The 18,977-nt window shown below is 38.3% G+C and overlaps 1 protein-coding gene across 1 annotated transcript in view; it reads left to right on the forward strand.

The window, feature by feature from the left end:
• The window catches only part of ERC1 (ELKS/RAB6-interacting/CAST family member 1), a 279,843-nt gene that overhangs the window by 233,891 nt on the left and 26,975 nt on the right, over positions 1 to 18,977 (forward strand). Inside the window, 1 exon segment of the mRNA XM_075756669.1 lies at positions 12,648 to 12,749. Within this exon segment, the coding sequence (XP_075612784.1) occupies positions 12,648 to 12,749 (102 nt within the window).

Genomic DNA, 18,977 nt, shown 5'->3' on the forward strand with positions numbered 1-18,977 from the left:
TCAGTTCTGTTGAATTCATGGTATTATATTCTAAAGAATCCAAGTCTTTAAAAAATTATTATTCATGCCTTAGTGCTGAATAAGTTACGCATTTTACTCCTTAATAAGTACATTCTGTTCTCTACATCCCTTTTTTAAGATGAAAAAATATTCGTGACCAAAGAAAAGGTGTGTAGTTTTTCCCTAGAGGTAAAGTTTTTGCCAATTGACATTTCTGAACGTGTGTAGGGAAAGGCTAGAGATTTTTCTACTGGCTGCTAACTTGGGAAGCTGTAAGGATTCTGGTAGCAGCTGCCAACTCTGAAAGATAAAGATGAGAAAGTCAATACTGATGGAGACCCTGCTTGCAGTCCCTCCCTTGAGTGAGGGTCTGCAGATGATGCTGTCAAATACAAGGTAGTGATTTTGACAGATCATCTTTAGGGGAGTTGTGTTCTGCTGTCTCTGAGTGGCCCTATATTGAGCACAAAATAAAGGAGCAGTTTCTGTCTCCTCTTCTTTGCCTTCAGTGTGATACCAAAGGTTTGAGTCTTTTCAGTACCAAAAAATGCTTTTAGGGATTAATCCAAGATTGCGCAGAAAGGCAAACTAAGTCTCAAACTCAGTTATCGGAAGATTGCTGTCTGATTTTACTTGGCATAATCAAGCATTTATCATGCGGATCAATGAGGTGGTCAAGCACACTCAGTTTCAAAAATGGGTAAATTTACCTTTGCGATAACATGTTGCACAATTTGAGATTATCAGTAGTATAGGTGAATATTAGTCTTTCAACTTTCTGTAAAGCTTTAGTCTCCAAAGATATATCAAACTCTGATCACAGGATGGATGTCTGAAGAGAGCAATGGTCTTTTCTCTTGAAAGCAACCCTGGTGAAGGGGTAGCCATTTTATTAGGGGTTTTCTTCTCTTTGTTTGAGCACAACTTTACAGTCACAGAACTTAGTCTTTTGTTCTCTTTCTTTCTGTTTACCACCAATTCCTGCCTGTCCTAGTGTGAATACAAATATTTCCTGTAGTTGATTTAAAAAAAAAAAAAAATAGAGCGCTCACAACTGACTCCAGCCAAGTTGTTCTTAGGATCTGAACAACCTAGGTATCTCTTGTTTTTACAGTGAGATTTTTATTTGGAGGGGAAACTTAACTTTATAAAATATTTACTTTCACCATTATACCACACTTAATCCTTTTAATGGCGTAAGAAATTACTTTTCCCACTTTTTTCACCTTAACCTGAAACATAACTGTAATTTCTGATACTAAGGCAGTGCGCCCTCCATCTCCAAAACACTAGTAGATATATCCTTGGCTTTACCTCCTTTATTACAGTTAGCAACCAAAACTTCTGCCAACTGCTGACATTAATGGTGTTGAAAAATAATAAAAGGAATATAGTGATCCTTAAGAACACACACATACTTAAAACTTGGAAGACCGCATGGGTTTATTTGCTCTGTGGAAGTAATAAGTACAGTACCTTCTCATTCTAGGGGTTTTTTCATTTTATTTTTTTTAAGGGGAAACATATTGAGTTGTACACACAGATCTTCATCTTGTGCACCTTTCCAGTCTCTTCCACATCTCACAAAGAGACAGGCAAGATATCGGTGTGTTTTCCTGGACTGGAAGAAGAAGGATCCACTGATTGGGTGAAGCATAGACTAAGACTTACTCCTTACTGTCCATCTCTATCCTTTTCATCACTATCAGATGAGGAAAAGATACCTTGATGCCTCTTCCTCCTCTCTTCTCCCCTTTCCCATTTACCAGAACTAGTTAGTCCTTCTCCATTGTCAGCCAGCAATCTTTTTTTATAATACAGACAGGGCTTAAAAAATATGAAGGCTTCCTTGTTTCCTCCTAGGTCTTCTAGTTGCAAATAAATCAGTTTAGGTTGCCTCTGTCCTATTCATTCATCTCTAATTCTTCCTCTGCTTTTGTCATGGCTGTTTAACATGTAGCATCATCTATCCAAGTTTAATGACTTTGCAGTAGAAGGATTGTTAAGGAAAAAATGGTGGAGGTATGACTGGATGGTTTTCATCTTGTTCCACAGACCTTTTTTTTTTTTGGTGGTTCTATGGCAGACAAAATTGGCAAAAAAAAGGTTTTTTCTAAGCTTTACAGTGTGCTTTATGGTGCCCATTGGGTGGGCCTCTACTCATATGGAATGGCATAATGTAATGTAAATCACAGAAAGACAACAGATTAGGAATAGAGTGGGCAATGACAGGAATGCTGTCCGAAATGCAGACACCATAGAGAAATTCATCTGACCACACTGGCACATCTCTACCTATTGTGTGCCACGAACTTTGTGGAAAGGAAGACAACTTATTTTCCTGGCAAGAATAATTTTGGCACAAATACAGTAGAAAACCTGAATGTTACTTCAGTCTTTCCAGCTGGTACTGTTGTCTAAGTTTTGATGCAGAGTAGATAAGAAAAATCAATCTCTGCAGGAAGAAAAGAAAAAAAGAGAAAAAAAAAAGTGTTGGGTTATTGTGATTTCCTTTGCAAGAGCAGGGCAGATTGTCAGGAATCATCTCTCCAGCTCTGTGTATCGCACATGTGCTGCTCTGTGCTTAGGCAGGAATCCTGCCTCTGTGGACCAAACAGAGGGACAGTGCAGATGGACAGGAATCCTGTGTTTGCAGACCACACGCACGGACGGTGTGGACAGACAGGAATGTGATGTCTGTGTGCTTGCATGAGTCTTACAAGGCAGGGCTCTTCTACATGGTTGTCAACCCTAATAATTGGCCATACAGAGAAAATTCTTAGCTTTAATTTCATTTGGGGTAGCAAAGCTCTGTTGGTTGTCAAAGGAAATGCCCTTTCAACTCTTCCCTCCAGCAGTTACCGTGGAGGGTTTTGCCTAGATTCAAAGATGAAAGAGAGGCAGAAAAAGAATAATATTGATTTTCTTTTTCTTTTATATGCAACAGCTTTTAAAATTAATTTCAGAACAAGCATAAATAGTCTTGAGGTTTTGGTGTGTTTTTTTAAAAAGTTGCTATCAACACTGTTTATATCATGCAGACACAGACACATTCGTGTATATACCCAGAGCCGGGTTCTGGGCAGTTACAGACAGTCTGTGTAGAGATGATACTGAGCAGCTCACATCACTTTAGCATCTAGGAATGTGTATCTGTACATAACTACTTTTTTTGCCAAGAACAGCATGTATGGGGCAGGGGGGGTTTGCTATTAACAACTCTTTGAAGCTGCAGGCAAACGCAATTGAAGTGGTGAGTCATATAACAATAAAAATATGTAAGGCTAAAAGAACTGTGGTAAAAACACTGATATATACCTTACACAAATAAAAATACCTGGGTAAAGGAATGCTTTTACTATATTTATTGTAAAGATACAGTCACAATAGATAAAGATTTGAAAACTTCCAAATTACATCAACTAGGAAAGATGCAAATATACACGAGCAGATGGCCTACAAATGCTTTTGCCGAAGCAGGGCATCACGACTAGGTTTTAAGCTTTTACAGTAGGATGCATCTTGTATATAAATTCCTAGATGAGATTTTGCCAATCGGTTTTCATAGGTGTCACTGGACTGAGAAACTTTCTGATTTCGGACTAGGGGAAGGACTGAGACAAAAGCAGACTAAGGCAATTGTGTTACACAGCTTTGTTAAGTTGAGCATAAGCAAGTGGGTTTACTTGGGAAAGGAGAACCGAATAGAATAATGAAGGAAAGAGGGACTAAATAAGGTAGAAGAGAGTAAGATGAGCATGGTGTGGAGTGAAGCTGAAGTGAAAATGGAATGATGCCAATCAACTATGCCCAACAAAGCTTTTTGTATTTTTGATATAAATACTTTCCTGTTCTATGGGATACTACATAGGTAACTTAGAAGGCTTGCCTTCAGATGTTAATAGATTTTGTAAGTCTAACCTTATTGCTGGTGCTTAACGTTGGCACTTAAATTGTGCAGGTTTAAAATAATTGCAGGATTCTTATAATGTTGGAATGCATTTCCAGCCTTAGGATAACCTGAGACATCCTTTACATTTTGCTTTGTAAAACACATGTATCACTAACCTACCAAAGTTTTTGAGTGTTTATGCTCCAAAGTACATTTCAGCTTGTTTTTCTCATTGCTTTTTTGTCTTTGTTTTTCTCTCAATTGATAAAATATGAGATGAAATTTTTAGCTTGGACCCACAAACACACCATGAGAGGGGAAAAATGAGCAAGGGGAGAAGTACAATCAGGAGTTTTCAACAGTTTGAATAATGAGGACCAAGACAAAGACTGGTATTTCCTTTCACACTATTATAGAAGTAGCATTTCACATTTTTTTATTCAAGTGAGTTGTCCTTAGTGGTATGTATCAACGTAGGTTAAAGAGACTGAATAAACTGTGTATATTAAGCATTCAGCAGACACATGAACTAAACATAAGAGGCTTGCTGCTGTTCACTTGAGAATTTGTAGCAATTCGACCTCCCAGCATCTTAAATAAAGGCATGGAGCACAGCATCAGAAAACTCCACTTCCTTGCAACATTTAGTGCAAGGATATAATCAGATGCTACATCCAAACTCTTACAACTTGAACAAAACAGGCTAGTTTGGACCAGCTTTTATCCTAAAGTCCTCCAAAGAAGAGTTTAAATGACAGTTCTATCCATCTGCTTAGCTGAGCTGTAGTTCCCACCAAGTAACTTTTCAATTTATTGACCATTTTCAACCAAATTTGACAGAGGGAAGGAAGTCTCAAAGATCATGTAACTTATAGGAACTTAATTAACATCCACAGCTGGGTAGAGGAGAAAAAAGCCCAAAGTAGTGTCCCCACACAGGGAAAGGCAAGGAGAATCAAGCCGTGATGTATTTTGTTTGGCTGTAGCATATGCATATGGCCGGCCATTCAGAACATTCATACTTTCACACTGGTCCCAGCTGACTCTTGCCTGGAGACACCATGGGGGAGGCAGGCTGGAGAAAGAGATTATTATAGGGTTGAAGGCCATGCTTAGAAGATGTAGGATACAAATCCAAAGCACACAGATTTCATTAGCCAGCATAAAATGGGTAATAAAGTGAACTCTTATGCTCTTCAAGGGTAGCCATGCTGTCTGCAAAAGAAATCAGTTCTTAACTGATGAAAGAAGTAATGAAGACAGCACAATAGATGGAGAATGGATGTAGCAGCGTGATTTAGCAAAAACCAGTTGCTGTTAAGCTAATTTAAATAAATGAGTCTTTTTTGCTCTCAGGGCATGTGGCAGCAAAGGATACTGATCTTCTATTCTCTGGCAGGAAATTCTGCAGTAAGGCCCTTCTCTGCCATGGCGTAGAACCGAGATCAGACTTGTTCTAACAACCTGCACCATAGGGCAGACTTGTAACACAAAAAACACTTACTTGCTTGCTTTAAACCTAGAGTAGGGAGGTTTTATATGCTCACTACTGGAAGGTGAATATAACCAGTTCTCTTATTTCGTCTTAAGAATTAAAACAGCAGCTCATTTTGCTTGCTGCTACGGTCTTCAGATCAATTTCAGTAAATAATTTCTTTGGTTTTGTGTAGTGTGAGGGATCCAGGATTCTTTGAGGATGTAGTCACAGAATACCATTTGTCCTTTTGATCCTGCCTGAAGGGTTTTTTGATGCGTAGGCCACCCAGTCAGTACAAATTAGGTTTACAATATGGTGGTAAACGTTCTCAGGCTCCAACCCTCACTCAGACTCTTTGAGATATAGAAAAACACACCTTACTGAGCTTTCTGCTGAACACCCTTACATGCAATGGAAAGATGCCAAAGGACTAATGTACTTGGTTTGTTCCTGAGTAGTTAACCATGAGAGAAGGAGAGATTTTATTTTTTTTTTTTAATTTTTTTTTCAGTTTCCTTTTAAATCTAGGATTGGGCAGATTCCAGCTCTTGTGAAACAAAGACTTGAGAAAGGCAGTTCTGTGTACCACTGATCAGTCAGTCTTAAACACAGCTTGAGCTATCTCTAAACAGAGTACAAGAGAACTAAAGGAACTATAATGTTCATATGGTAGAACACAATAAGGAATCCCAAACACAAGATCTGATTTGGATTGTATTTTGTGTCACTGGTTTTCTTTATACAGGAATCAGAGCAATAGTTTTCAATCAACTTTGTCATCAGGCGAACCCACAGTTAGTTATTTGTTCATCTCCTAAGGAACTTATAAAGCTCCAAGAGATGCGTTCCTGTACAGGGAAAAATTCAATTCAAAGTTTGTTTTTTAAATTCATCCACTTATATCTACATGTGTCAAGCCTTGGAGAAAACTTCATATCTAAATGATCTGCCTCCTTTAGTTTAGTTCAAAGGTTTTTGAATATGAATTCTCCAGAATAAAGTTTCTCTGTAATTATCACATGTGGGGAGATGAATAGAAAAATGAAATCATTAAGCACATAAATTAACCAGGCTGATAAAGTCTTTCACTTTATAATGTAACATCGTTGTAACACTGCCAACAGTCGATGCAGAAGCCTCTATCTCAGGTAGAATCTGTGTTAAATCCTGCAGGATTTGACAAAACCCAGCAGCTGCATGCTGCACGTGCTCTTTGTTGGGCTCACAAAAACACAGGCTCCAGGATGTACAGAACTATAGTAATGGGAATTATTTTCATTTGTATGCAGCTGACATTTTGTTGGTTTGCTGCTAATAGAGGAATCTCAGTTGCTAATCTTAAACGTAACCAAAAGGAAAGCCAAACCTAATGATGTGTCTTTTAAACCTTACAAACAAAAATGACTACTCAGCATGTACCATCTTTTGACAATTTTTACAAATTTGACAAATGTCCCCCAGATCGTTAAAGGTCATGAATGGGAAGGGGGCACGGAGTAAAACACTTGACACGATCTTTCAGAGACCCTGTGCTCAAGGTAGGTATACACTCGAGGCAGGTATAGATATACTCAGGGTAGTTATGAAGGGCATCACAGTCTAATAACAGGTGAGGAGGGATTATTCTCTCCGTGTCTCTGGCAGCCAGATTCCAGCAGGGAGCTGGATGGATATTTACAGAGCATATGGCTCACTGCGTGTTCTCAGCAAATAGAAAAGGACTATCTGAAAGGCTTTGCAAGAACATAATTTTCAGAGATACTGAATTTGGCTCACGCCTTAGGAAAAAAAAAAAGCCAGAGTTTCTCCATTATATTTCTATGTTGTTAGTGGTGAAAAAGTTTCTAAACTGTTGTATTTGCTTGTGTGTGCTTCCAGTGAAACATTCAACTCGACTGATATGGGATGACTCCTTTAACTCACTGACACACTGTCTCTACCACGTATCCATTTGTCACAAGTACAGTCATTATATTAATGTTTACCTAATGTGGGCCTTTTTAAACTCTACATTAAAGGCTTAATAAAGCTTGTTTAGACTGGTTAGCAAAGCCAGAAATTTCCCTGCTCAAATATTTCATGAAAACTGAGAAAGTAGTCACTGATGTCATGGTTTCTGCTGTGTTGCATGGTAGAGAAACAGATTTGATGCGAACTCTTTGAATAAGTTACTGCGATGAGAGTATGAAGCAGACTAGATTAATATGGAGAATGCACAGCTTATGAGCTAGTATCTGCTGTTTATTAGAGGTCCTGTCTAGAGATAGAGAATTGTGTGATTCCTACGAATAAAATTTGGTTTCAAAAACTTGCCAGGGGAATAGTTATCAGAATAGGAGCTATCCTGCAGAAATGCTCAAGAAAGGTATGTATTCTCATTATAACATGCAACTTAGTGCAAGCTTTCAAATAAAAACATTCTCTAAAATATACTATAAACAACGTCAGTAGTTAAACCTGTGGGTTTCAAATTTATATGTGGAATTGCACTATAAAGGGCTGGTCAGACCTGGACTTTTACCAGCCATGTTCCAGAATATGTCTCTGACTTTCCCCTACTTTATGGATCTGCATCAGTTCTGGTTTTTTTCCTGTAATAATTTAACTGTGATAAAATCTATTAATTTGGACTTTAGGCTGGAGGTGCACAAAACAAGCTGCCAGTGTAGCCTGCAGTGTACATAAAATAACTTACTCTTAGGAACCGCCAGGTGAGAGTGTACTTTGAAGCAGTACATCCGTGAAGAAGGAACTTAGTGATTCTTAAACAAAATTCACCATGGCTATGGTTTTGGCAGCTAAAATATTATACAAGTGCTGTTTGGAATGAAAGTTTTCAGGTGTTGACTGTGTTAGAAATAGTCTACTCCATGGTAATTTCCTTGTTTACCCAAACATTTAGTGATTATAGAATACAGGCAGAAGTAAACTATATGATAATCAGAAAAAGCATAGTGAAAATATAGTGAAATCCATGTAGGTCCATGAAAAAACAAAAGAGAGCCCATTTAAAAGAAGTGCTGATGCTGACCATTCACATTTATGATTAAAACACGTTTATCTCATCTTTTCTCCTGGTGCTTTTTTCTTTTAATATAACTGCCTGCTGTAGCAAGGGACAGGGCAGAGGCCAGGATTAAATAATGACAGGAAGCAAGAAGGGCATTAAGGATGAGTGTATCAGAGAGGAAGAAGTCCTGGGGAGTGGGGGGGGGAAAGGGAGGATGGACAAGATCTCATAGCACTAGAGTATAGTCTAATATATAACCAGAGGAAGTTGGATTCTTTTACATGCAATACCCTTGCAAATGTTATGCTCTAGACCTGCGGTACAGAATCTGGTCTGCAGACCTCTTGTGGCAAGTTCTCCAAAGTCATTCCTGGCTTTGAGTTAGGAGCTTGAGAGTATGCGATGGCTCTTCAGTAATTTTGAGGATAGACATTAGTCTAAAGGGTTTGGGACTGTTCTTTTGCACAGTGATTATTGGGAGACTAATAAGCATTGTTAAGGGCTTTGACAAAGTGTGTGGTTTTAGAGGGGGGGTGATTGGCAGGGAAGGAATAAGGTTACGAAATCTTGTCTGTCAAAAGGAAAAAAAAGAAACCTTCTGGAAAAATATTAAGAAACCTATGGAGTTGTGGAGTTTTGTCCTGCTTTTTTCATTCTAGCATTTTACCTGTACATGCATGAAGAAGGTACCTGTAATGGCACATCGTATTTTTTAAGCAAAATTTGGATCTGATGTCCAGTTCTTATCATCACTAGTTCTGCTTACAAGCTCTGGAGATTTTAGACAAAAGCACTCCTGACACAACTGATTTGTCTGCACTGCTCATTTATTTTCTCACAGGACACAGTGGTTAAACCACTTTGTTGTTCATACTTTTTACAGTGATGTAGAAATGTTTGCCCTAGGATCTGAGCCATAACCTCATAAGGTGGGAGAGGATTGTATAAAAGCACCATGACAAAGCAGTTCAGGACTGCAGGATGTTGGAGTGGTTCCCCACAGTAAAATAAACGGTTTGTTTTTAAATCACTGCGACAGCCACACGCTCCACAAATTTCCATCCTTTTGAACATTTTTTTCTGGAGTGGAGCAATAGGAGAGAAACTGAGTTCATGTATTTCCAGTTATTTTAAAAATTTCCAAGTTGAAGTTTGTCAGTTAGTATTCCAGTCCTAAGCAGAAGCTTTTTATTTCCAGGTTTGACATAAAAAGAATCAGAAGAATATCATAACATTCTATTATATGTTATATATTATATTATAGTTGCAACACTGCTTGGAATTTTAATGTTGGAAAATATTTTTTAGTGGCGTCCATCAGGAAATGAACTGCTTTTATTCCATCTCTTGATTTTTGCCTAATTCCTATGATACACGTGTAAATTAGTTCCTGTTGTGAAATCACAATACTGGTTTTGGTGTTTCCTTGCCAAGACTTAGATTGGCACTCTTAGATTAACAGCAGAAGCAGCGGAAGGTCAGGTTGGATGAAAGGGGGAACACAGAAAATGTCCTTCCAGGTGAACTGATCCTGTATGATTGTCATCACCAGGATGCTGCAGAGGCAATCTCTGCGTTAGAATGTCCAAAGGGCTGTAATGGAGCTAAGCAGCTAAATCATACTGAGCAAATAGGAGGAATTTTGGAACTTGGCTCCCTCTTCTTTTGAAAACTCAAGTCTTGATAGCTGTAAAATTATGTGTAGATGAAAATCCCAAATACTAAGAATTGCAGCATATTTTATATTGGAGCGGACCTCTGCGTCCAACCATCTGCTGAGAGCATCACTAGCTAAAGCAGCTTGCTCAGGGCCTTGTCCAGTTGCATTTTCAGTATCTCCAAGGTTGGAGATGCCGCAGCCCCTTGGCAGCCTGTTCTGGTATTTGATCAGCCTCATTATGAAATGAATTTTCCTGATCTGTAACGAGAATTTTCTGTATTCCGATTGACATCCATCGTCTCTTGTCCTGGCCCCTCCAGAAAGAGTGTGGCTTCATCTTCTCTATTACCCGTATAACTACCCATAGGTAATTAAAGAAGCCTTCTCTTTTTCAGGCTAAGCCAGCCGAATTCTCTTACTCTCTTCTTATAACCTCCTGCCAAGTATTAATAATAGGATATTGAAGTGAAATGACAGAAGGACACAACCTTTTCAATTCCACTTCAGAATTTTGAGAGATGCTGTGCTCTAAATGTTTAGATCTTCGTATTATTTGTATCTCCTGTATTAGCGCTAACATAGGAGATCTTTCATACGGTAATCATAAAACATGCTGCCTCTCTCTCTGGGAATAGCTATTTTTTCTCTCAGAAAAGCTAGTATGCTGTACTAACATTCTCCTAAATTTTTGCTTTTTTAATACATTTTCTTCACATATGTGCTGAAAGTCATGTAAGAAGTTGTTATTTATTATCAAACCCAAAAATTTCCAAAGAAATGTGAAATCATTTAAAATCAGTAGCTATTCTTTGCAAAGAATAAATTGTTAGAGCCAACCTTAAAAATAATAAAATAATAAATATGGAGAAAGTGCCTTTACAATAAACTGATTAAGTATTAATGTAGCCTGTTTCAAGTAGTGATTTATGAATAGTGAGTCAGACTTGGAATTCAAAAGTTGTTTGACAAAACAGAGCAAACAATATAAAGATTTTGTATAATGATTAAATTGCTTATTGCTTAAGCTCAATTTACTATTAGCTTTTGTTAAATTAATCCAAAATAAAATCAAATCCAGATCCAAACCCTGGACCTTCTCTATAATGATCTGAGTACAGTCAAGCAGAATCTGCATTCTCTAGCCTCGAGATGCTCATTAAAATTAGGGTTTTCAGTGAGAAACCATTCAGTTATGAAGGGATTGAATCAACCACTGGCATTTTTACAGTGAGCTTTGAGTTTCCATTTAAGACATCTAATTTTAGTGCATCTCTGATGATTTAATATGTCTAGCTATACATAATTTACTGTGTATCATATCTAACATAGATCTGGCTAGCCTTTTTATATTTTTGGAATACGAGGATTTCACAAAGCTCAAAATGGGGATTTTACCTTATGAGCTGGGAGGAGAAATGCCGTCACTCGGCTGTGGGTCCGCTCCAGGTGTGAGTGCCCAATGACAGCGGCACCCGGGTAACTCGAAGTGAAGCAGCTGACACAGGGACGACAGTTCGCTTTGCAAGACCCTAGACCCAGCTCTTTCATAGTCCCTTCCAGGCTACTCATAGAGTATTGCTGCCACCTGAACGGTCCTTGTAAGCCCTTCTGGGGAGGGGGGACATGTTGCCCAGGTGGATTTCTTTCCTTTTTTCTGTGTGTGTGTGTGTCTGTAGGTGCTCATTTCAGAATAGTATGTTAAAAGGGCTTTATCTCACTAACACTGTCCTTTGCAGACAGAGTCCTGTAGTATATTTTAATGTTCATTGCAATTGCTTACCTAGAAAAGTAATGTTAAGGGTATTCCATTTATTCTTAGACAATGTATTTTATATTTTGTCTTTTTAAAAATCATATATCCTCTGGATCTTGAAATTTCCTAAGAAGTTGAAGAGAAGCTAAGAAACTTGTTTCATATTTTGTTAATTCTTTGCTTGACAATATTCAGCTTGTAATTTTATACACCTCTATTATGTCACCTTTTCTTCCCAAAGACTTATTTATTAACTTTTTCATTTCCTCATAGGAAGGCTTTTCTGTAATTCACATTTTTCTGACCAGTCACAGGATTTTCCTACTCCTCGATATATCAGTTGAAAACTGATTTGCATATTGAAACTGGGTGGACTCCTTGAGTAATAACCTATGTTCAGCATTCCTATTTTCAGCTTGTTCACCCTTTTTTTTTTTTTAAACTGATTTCTTGTTTGTTTATTTGGTTGTTTGGTTTTTTTAACTGGCTTAGGCACATCTAACTGATGTTTTCATTGAATTGTTTTCCCAATTGTTGTTTGAACCTTAATCCCAAGGTTCTATAAGAAGAAATTAGTTTCTTTGTACACACGTGTACAGCACAAGGTTTAGTAAGTACGAGTCAGATGAGCCGGTTAATTGCAAAACTAACTTAGCCTCAAAGCGAAGTGGTTGGAACGTGTCTCAGTTTTTACCAATCCTCTATAGTAATACCTATTGATGGTTTATGTACGTCTCTTATTTGTTTCCATGTATGGATTTTGGACATACAAGATAGTATAAATACCTTATTCCCTTTAGTGCCAGTGATCACATTAGAAGGTAGACTGAGTTTCTTCTTTTTTTTCCTGAACAGACTCAGAACCGTATGAAGCTGATGGCTGACAACTATGAGGATGACCACCTCAAATCCTCATCCCATTCCAACCAAACCAACCACAAGCCCTCCCCTGACCAGGTAATGTGTCTCTTTTTTTCGCTTTTAAAGTAATTTTTACTGTAGGGGCTGATTATTTTGAGTCATATGCAATTTTTCCCCAACATGCTTGCAGTACCTTGGAATAAAAATAGCATTCCAGAGTGCAGTTATAAACCAGAAATGGTTGTTGCTGTTGTGTCGGCTTCCTTGAAGACTCCTGAAATGCGAACAAACGGTTCCCAGTACCAAGCTGTTATTAAGTGGGTGGAGAAGAAGGGGCAGACAATGAAAGGGAAGAAAGAAACATTACTCTCTTAAAATGCAAGACTGGAGTCCTGTCTGGCATATTCAGACTTTAGCAACTCAGGTTTACTGCTTGAGTGTGTGAAGTGTCCAGGACTGTTTCTTGTCGTCAGTAGCAGGCAATCATGCTCCAGGATCAGCTTTCTGATCTATGGATTGCATACGAGCAGTTCCCTTCATTTCCCATGAGGAAATCCCGGCCTCTGTGCCAAATGAGCACAGACTGCTCCCTCACAAACTCAATGGGCCGTGAACTGAAGGAAAATCAATTTACCATCTCCAAGGCAGCGAGGAGCCTCCTGTGTCGTTTACAAAGCACAGCCGTGTGCTTGATAACTATCAGAGAGATTACCTATCCCTTGTGTAGCACAGAAAATGCCAACATAATTGCATATCCCATGTTGTAATCTCATCCATTCCAGTTTAATTAAAATATTAGTAATCATTAATCACTGCCTTGACAAAGTGAAGGAATGTTTGGCACTCCTCTTTGCCCTCTGGCTCATCTAGAAATTGTTGAGATTTGAAGGACGGCATCTCAATCCAGACCTTTAAGCACCAACCTAGTGATATGCAGAATTTATGAGTGAGGTACAAGAGGAAAATGGCAAAAAACAATTACATATTCACCTTGCAAAAATAGATCTTTAAAAATCTCTTTTCATGTCTGTATCAGAAGACAATACAAAGCAGAAAATTTCTTATTTTCAGAGCAACTTCCTTTTGCATCTTGTTTTAATACCCTCCTCTAGGTGATAAAGAACTGTAAATTGACTAGCTTGAATTTTCTGCAGTGTTTTTGGAAAATGTTGGTCTTCCTTCTTCGGGAGAGTACAATTGTTAACACTGCAAATTAAATGACTTTCCTAATCTCAATTTGGAGGACATGTTAGAATATCTGTTGTTTCTACATCGCCAGCCTATAGTGAAATGAAGCCATTTCCAGAATGTAACATTAGTTAGTACGTGCTTGCAAATGAATACAGCGTAGCATTCACGGATGAAAAGACAAAATTTAAAGAAAAGATAGAACTTAAACATTTAAGGAAGTTCTTGCAAAGACTTTGCGGGAGAGGGCAGTAGGGAGGAGAAGGGTCTGATTGCACTTTTCCTTTGCAAAGGGGCATTTTAAAAGCTGACAGAACCTACAAGAGAGCAAACCATGCTGTACTTCAAAGTGGCTCAGAATGTTACATAAGGAATTAAACACTTTTTACAACTATTTGTACTTATATATGTGCTTTAATTACTAACCAACTCTTTATTTCATTCCCATGCTGCTCTGGGGCTTTTCTCCCATTGCCACCCCTGCAACCGCTAGGATGAGGAGGAGGGTATTTGGGCATAACCAGTCAGATGCTCTTAGTGCAGCCATTTTGTTCAGAACGGTGAGAATCAACTTTTCTTGCCAATAGTAAAGTTTCCAGCAGTCACTCTCGCATCTTGCTCCCGTGTGCTTTGTGAAACCTGGTTGTGCTCCTTCCCCCTTGCTTCCGTAGTCTCTGCATGAGGGTGTTTCTCGTGTGATTCTGTGTAGTTTGTGATTTTCTTCTTCTAATCATCATGTCATTGTTTCATGATATTGTGGGGAGAACTTTCCAGGGCATGTAATTGAGTTTCTATGCAAAACAAACTCTTAATGTGTATGAGAGAACAGGAAATGTCTCTCATATCATTTATCATTGACTTCATGGAGGAAATGTTTTCAGTCAGATTCTTTTTCAAAGCAATTTGCACTGTAGCCAAATCTATGTATGCTTTTTCAATTCTGGTTAGTAAAGAATTTGTTCAGAGATAGTGTTCCTCCTGAAGATAGTGTTCCTCCTGAAGGTTTTAAGCATGTTGACATTTGCTGCTGAGATTGCTGCCATGCATGCTGACCTAACTAGTCACAGATATTTATCAGCTCAGAATAGATGTTTCTTGATATGGACCAGGAATATAAATTTTCTGTAAATTTGATAGCAAAGAGGAATATCCCCTTAACCTTCCCCTCTCCCTTCCATTTCCCTCATTCTCTCAAAACAGTGGGAGAAAAATTTGTAGCTATTTGTCATTTAAAGTACATTTTGTTTCTCTATGTCTGCGCCCACAATTTTCTTTTTTCTGCTGTTAAATTGTCTCCACAATTTCCAGAAGAGAAGGCAGTACACAAGACAGAGCCCTTCTCATGCCTGTTCTCTAGTAAAGAAGAAAACATCCTTTACTAACCAGGAGCATCAATATATAGCTACTAAAGTCAAATATCGACTACTAGGCTACAGTACATAGGATTCATTTATGCCTTGCCGTATCAGTTTTAAAGCTGAATAAATTTATTTGAAGTACTTAAAGTATTTTAAAGGATTGAGGTGCGATGACAGTCTTTTAAAAATGTATACGAAACTTTTTCTTTCTTCATTATCCTTTTAAGAAAAAATATTTCACATGAGATTTTTCAGTTTTTCTCAGCTTTTTCTTTTCCATATCAATTATTTGAAAGAAAACTCTTCCAAAAATTTCTGTGGAAATTTTGGTCCCTTGCATTTCTTAAAATTATTACTTTATGTTAGATTTGTAAAACATTAATGAAAGAACAAGCTACTCTCTCATCTCTTCACGCTTGCTCAGTTAACTGCAGACTTATAAGTCTGACTGACTGTATAGATCAGATCCCTCTTTTCAAGTCAACCATCTGAAAAATTTAATCCAACTGTGGCAGTGTCAAACTTGAATTTCATGCCTTGGGGTTTGAACTGAGAAAATCTCTTTAGTAGAAAAATTGATAAAGTGCTTCATTACTTTGCACTCACTGTTGATTTCACATTCTTTTTGTATCACTGCTCTTACAACGGTTGTGTGTTAGTATATGATGTTAAAAGTTTTAGAGGCAATGCTTGTAAAGATCCGTCGAAGCATGGCAATTAAACAGGAAAGATCAGGTAAGTGAGTGATGAAAAGGAAGAAGATGCTCGCTATGAAGGTAGGAATAATTCTGATTTTCCTTCTAGAGCAAACATGGAGGTTGTGTAGAAAACACTGATAGAAAGATCTTTCTCTTTCCCTCTCCCATCTACTGATACATTTGTGACTGCAACTGTGCTAAGAGTATGGTTTCTCCTAGTTTACTGAATTAATGGGTGGCTCACATTAAATACAGCATATCTCTCCACTTTGTACTTGAGGCATTTTCCTCAAGAAAGCATGGTACAGAATATCCTAGTCAAAAAAATGAAGCAGCCAGCATCCTTGCCTTACATGCATCTCATCTGAGAAATACGTCAGCCTCAAGACTGTCTTGCATACATCAACAGGGAAAGCATAAATGTGATTGATGCCTCCCAAGCCAGTTATTCCCAACAAAGTACATGTTATTAGCATGATATTCCACTTACATTCAAAGAAAACGTCCTTATTCTCTTTGTAAAAGCAAAGATATTGTAAGTCATGGAGTCTCTAACCTACATATGTTAAATTAAACTTATATATTACGATGATAAAAAGGTGACTGATAGCATGGGACTTGGCGATAACTTTGTTTTTTAAAGTTCCTTTAGGTCTGAGGATGTAATCACCTCTGGTCAATACTGAAGATAAAATGGAGACCACCAATATATCTACAATAGCAAACTACATTATTTTATTTTTATGTTTGGGGGTTTAAGGCTTTTCCCCTCCAGCATTCTGGAATTGACTGAAAATGTTAATATTTAATTATGCCAGTTCTGTACGTGACAGTATTATCAGATATAGCTCCCCTGAAATGGAGCGCTGTTTCTAAACACGTGCGCTCTTCCTGTAGTTTCAGAGAATGGTAGTTTACATCTCAGTTTACAGTTCAACATAAATACCGTCTTTCGTCCTGAAATAGTCTTTCCTAGCCTTTTTCTCTAGGCTTGTTTCCTTGCAGTCTGACTTTCTTATGACTCCATTTATTCCCCAGATGGAGCTCTATCCTCCTCTATATCCAAGCGTATTCCAATGTGCTTTCTCATGAGGATGCCCCTTTGTATTTCTCAAGTACTAAAATGGTCACACCCATGGCTTATATTAGTTATTATTCACTTTTATAAAAATTAATATGAATTTACACTTTATGATATCTAATACATACGAAAGGATATGTGTGTATGCATGTGTATCTTGTAAATATGTACCATGTATGAGCTATATGGAGGAAAGAAGAAGGAAGGCTTCCATACATAAACTTCCCAAGCTGCTGAATTAATCTCGTTTTCTCATGAAGCACAGCCATGCTATCTACCATGTGTGAAAGTGTGGGTGTGGTTCAGAAATCTGCTTGCGTCACCTCTGCCATCAGAAATGAGGAGAACTGCTTTTGTTGAACAGGTGTAGTGGGCATAGGACTACAAAAAACTGTTGGAAGAGTGAAAGACAGTCAAATTAAAGGGCACAGGGAAAAGTGAGGACAGAATGAAAGTGCTAAGGGCAAGAACAGGGGAAAAGCAAAACTGAAACTCTGACAACTGAGAGACTGGGAGGTGATCCTGCCCCTCTACTCCACTCTTCTGAGACCCCCACCTGGAGCACTGCGTCCAGCTCTGGGGGCCCCAGTACAGGAGAGACATGGAGCTGTTGGAGAGAGTCCAGAGGAGGGCCACAAAGCTGATCGGAGGGATGGAGCACCTCTCCTGTGAGGACAGGCTGAGAGAGTTGGGGTTGTTCAGCCTGGAGAAGAGAAGGCTCCAGGGAGATCTAATTGTGGCCTTCCAGTACCTGAAGGGGGCCTACAGGAAAGCTGGAGAGGGACTGTTTATCAGGGAATGTAGTGACAGGACAAGGGGTAATGGGTTTAAGCTGAAGGAGGGTCGATTTAGATTAGATGTTAGAAAGAAATTCTTTACTGTTAGAGTGGTGAGGCACTGGAACAGGTTGCCCAGAGAGGTTGTGGAGGCCCCCACATCCTGGAAGTGTTTAAGGCCAGGTTGGATGAGGCTTTGGGCAACGTGGTCTAGTGGAGGGTGTCCCTGCCCATGGCAGGGGGGGTTGGAACTAAATGATCTTTGAGGTCCCTTCCAACCCAAACCATTCTATGATTCTATGATTTATCCTGGTATGTAATTTATACATACTGTATGTGCGTTTTTAAATATGCGTGCTGTTGTAGAGCATTTTTCTTCCCATCTTACATGGTTCTGGCTTGCAGTATGAGTTGGAGCCTAGCAGATGCTGTCACAGACAAGCTTTTTGAACTCATTCTGTAGAAGCATTTTCTGTTAATGGTTGCCAACAAATCCTGAAGTCACAGATATGCCTGCTAAGGAGCAAAACATTTGCTTTTGCTGTGCTTGAATTCCAGGACCAAAATCTGAAAATGAATTTTATGCTTATTAGAGGAACAGTGGAATGGTCAAAGAGCTAGCATTGAACTGGAGTGCATAAAAATGGGGATTTTTCTAGATGATGAAAGTATTGACAAGGTCCTGTTACCTAAAAATAATGCAAGACAAAAAGCCTCTTAGCTGTGACGTTTTTCTTTAATACTTGAGTTTGACAAATTTTAACACAGAAGCAGTAAGTATTGCGAGTTGACTGCTGAAGATGCTAGCATAATTTAACACATCTCTTAAGATTTAAAAGGTGATGTCTTTGAGCAGTAAGTCATAACAGGAAAATATCTGAATAATTTTTAAGAACTGAACAACAATCCATTCAAGTAAATGTGATAGACTCATTGCCAAAACCAGTATAAATTATAATTCACAGCATCACCAGATTACACGTATTTGTTTTGTACCAAAGGCTACATTTTTAATATTGTCATTTGACTTTACCAAGAGTTTTTCTGTAGACAAGAGTCATCTAAACCTAAGAACTGAAATAGAGGGAAAATCGTCAATATGAAGAATGTTTAATGAATTCAGTCTGAATTTTTTAACTATGTTTTTGAATCAAGAGCTCATAATATTGTAAAGCACATCTTTAATGAATATATTGTTTCTGAAAGCAGACTCATTCTAAACA

The sequence above is a fragment of the Balearica regulorum genome, chromosome 1 (genome assembly GCF_011004875.1).
Source record: "Balearica regulorum gibbericeps isolate bBalReg1 chromosome 1, bBalReg1.pri, whole genome shotgun sequence".
Taxonomy (NCBI): Eukaryota; Metazoa; Chordata; class Aves; order Gruiformes; family Gruidae; genus Balearica; species Balearica regulorum.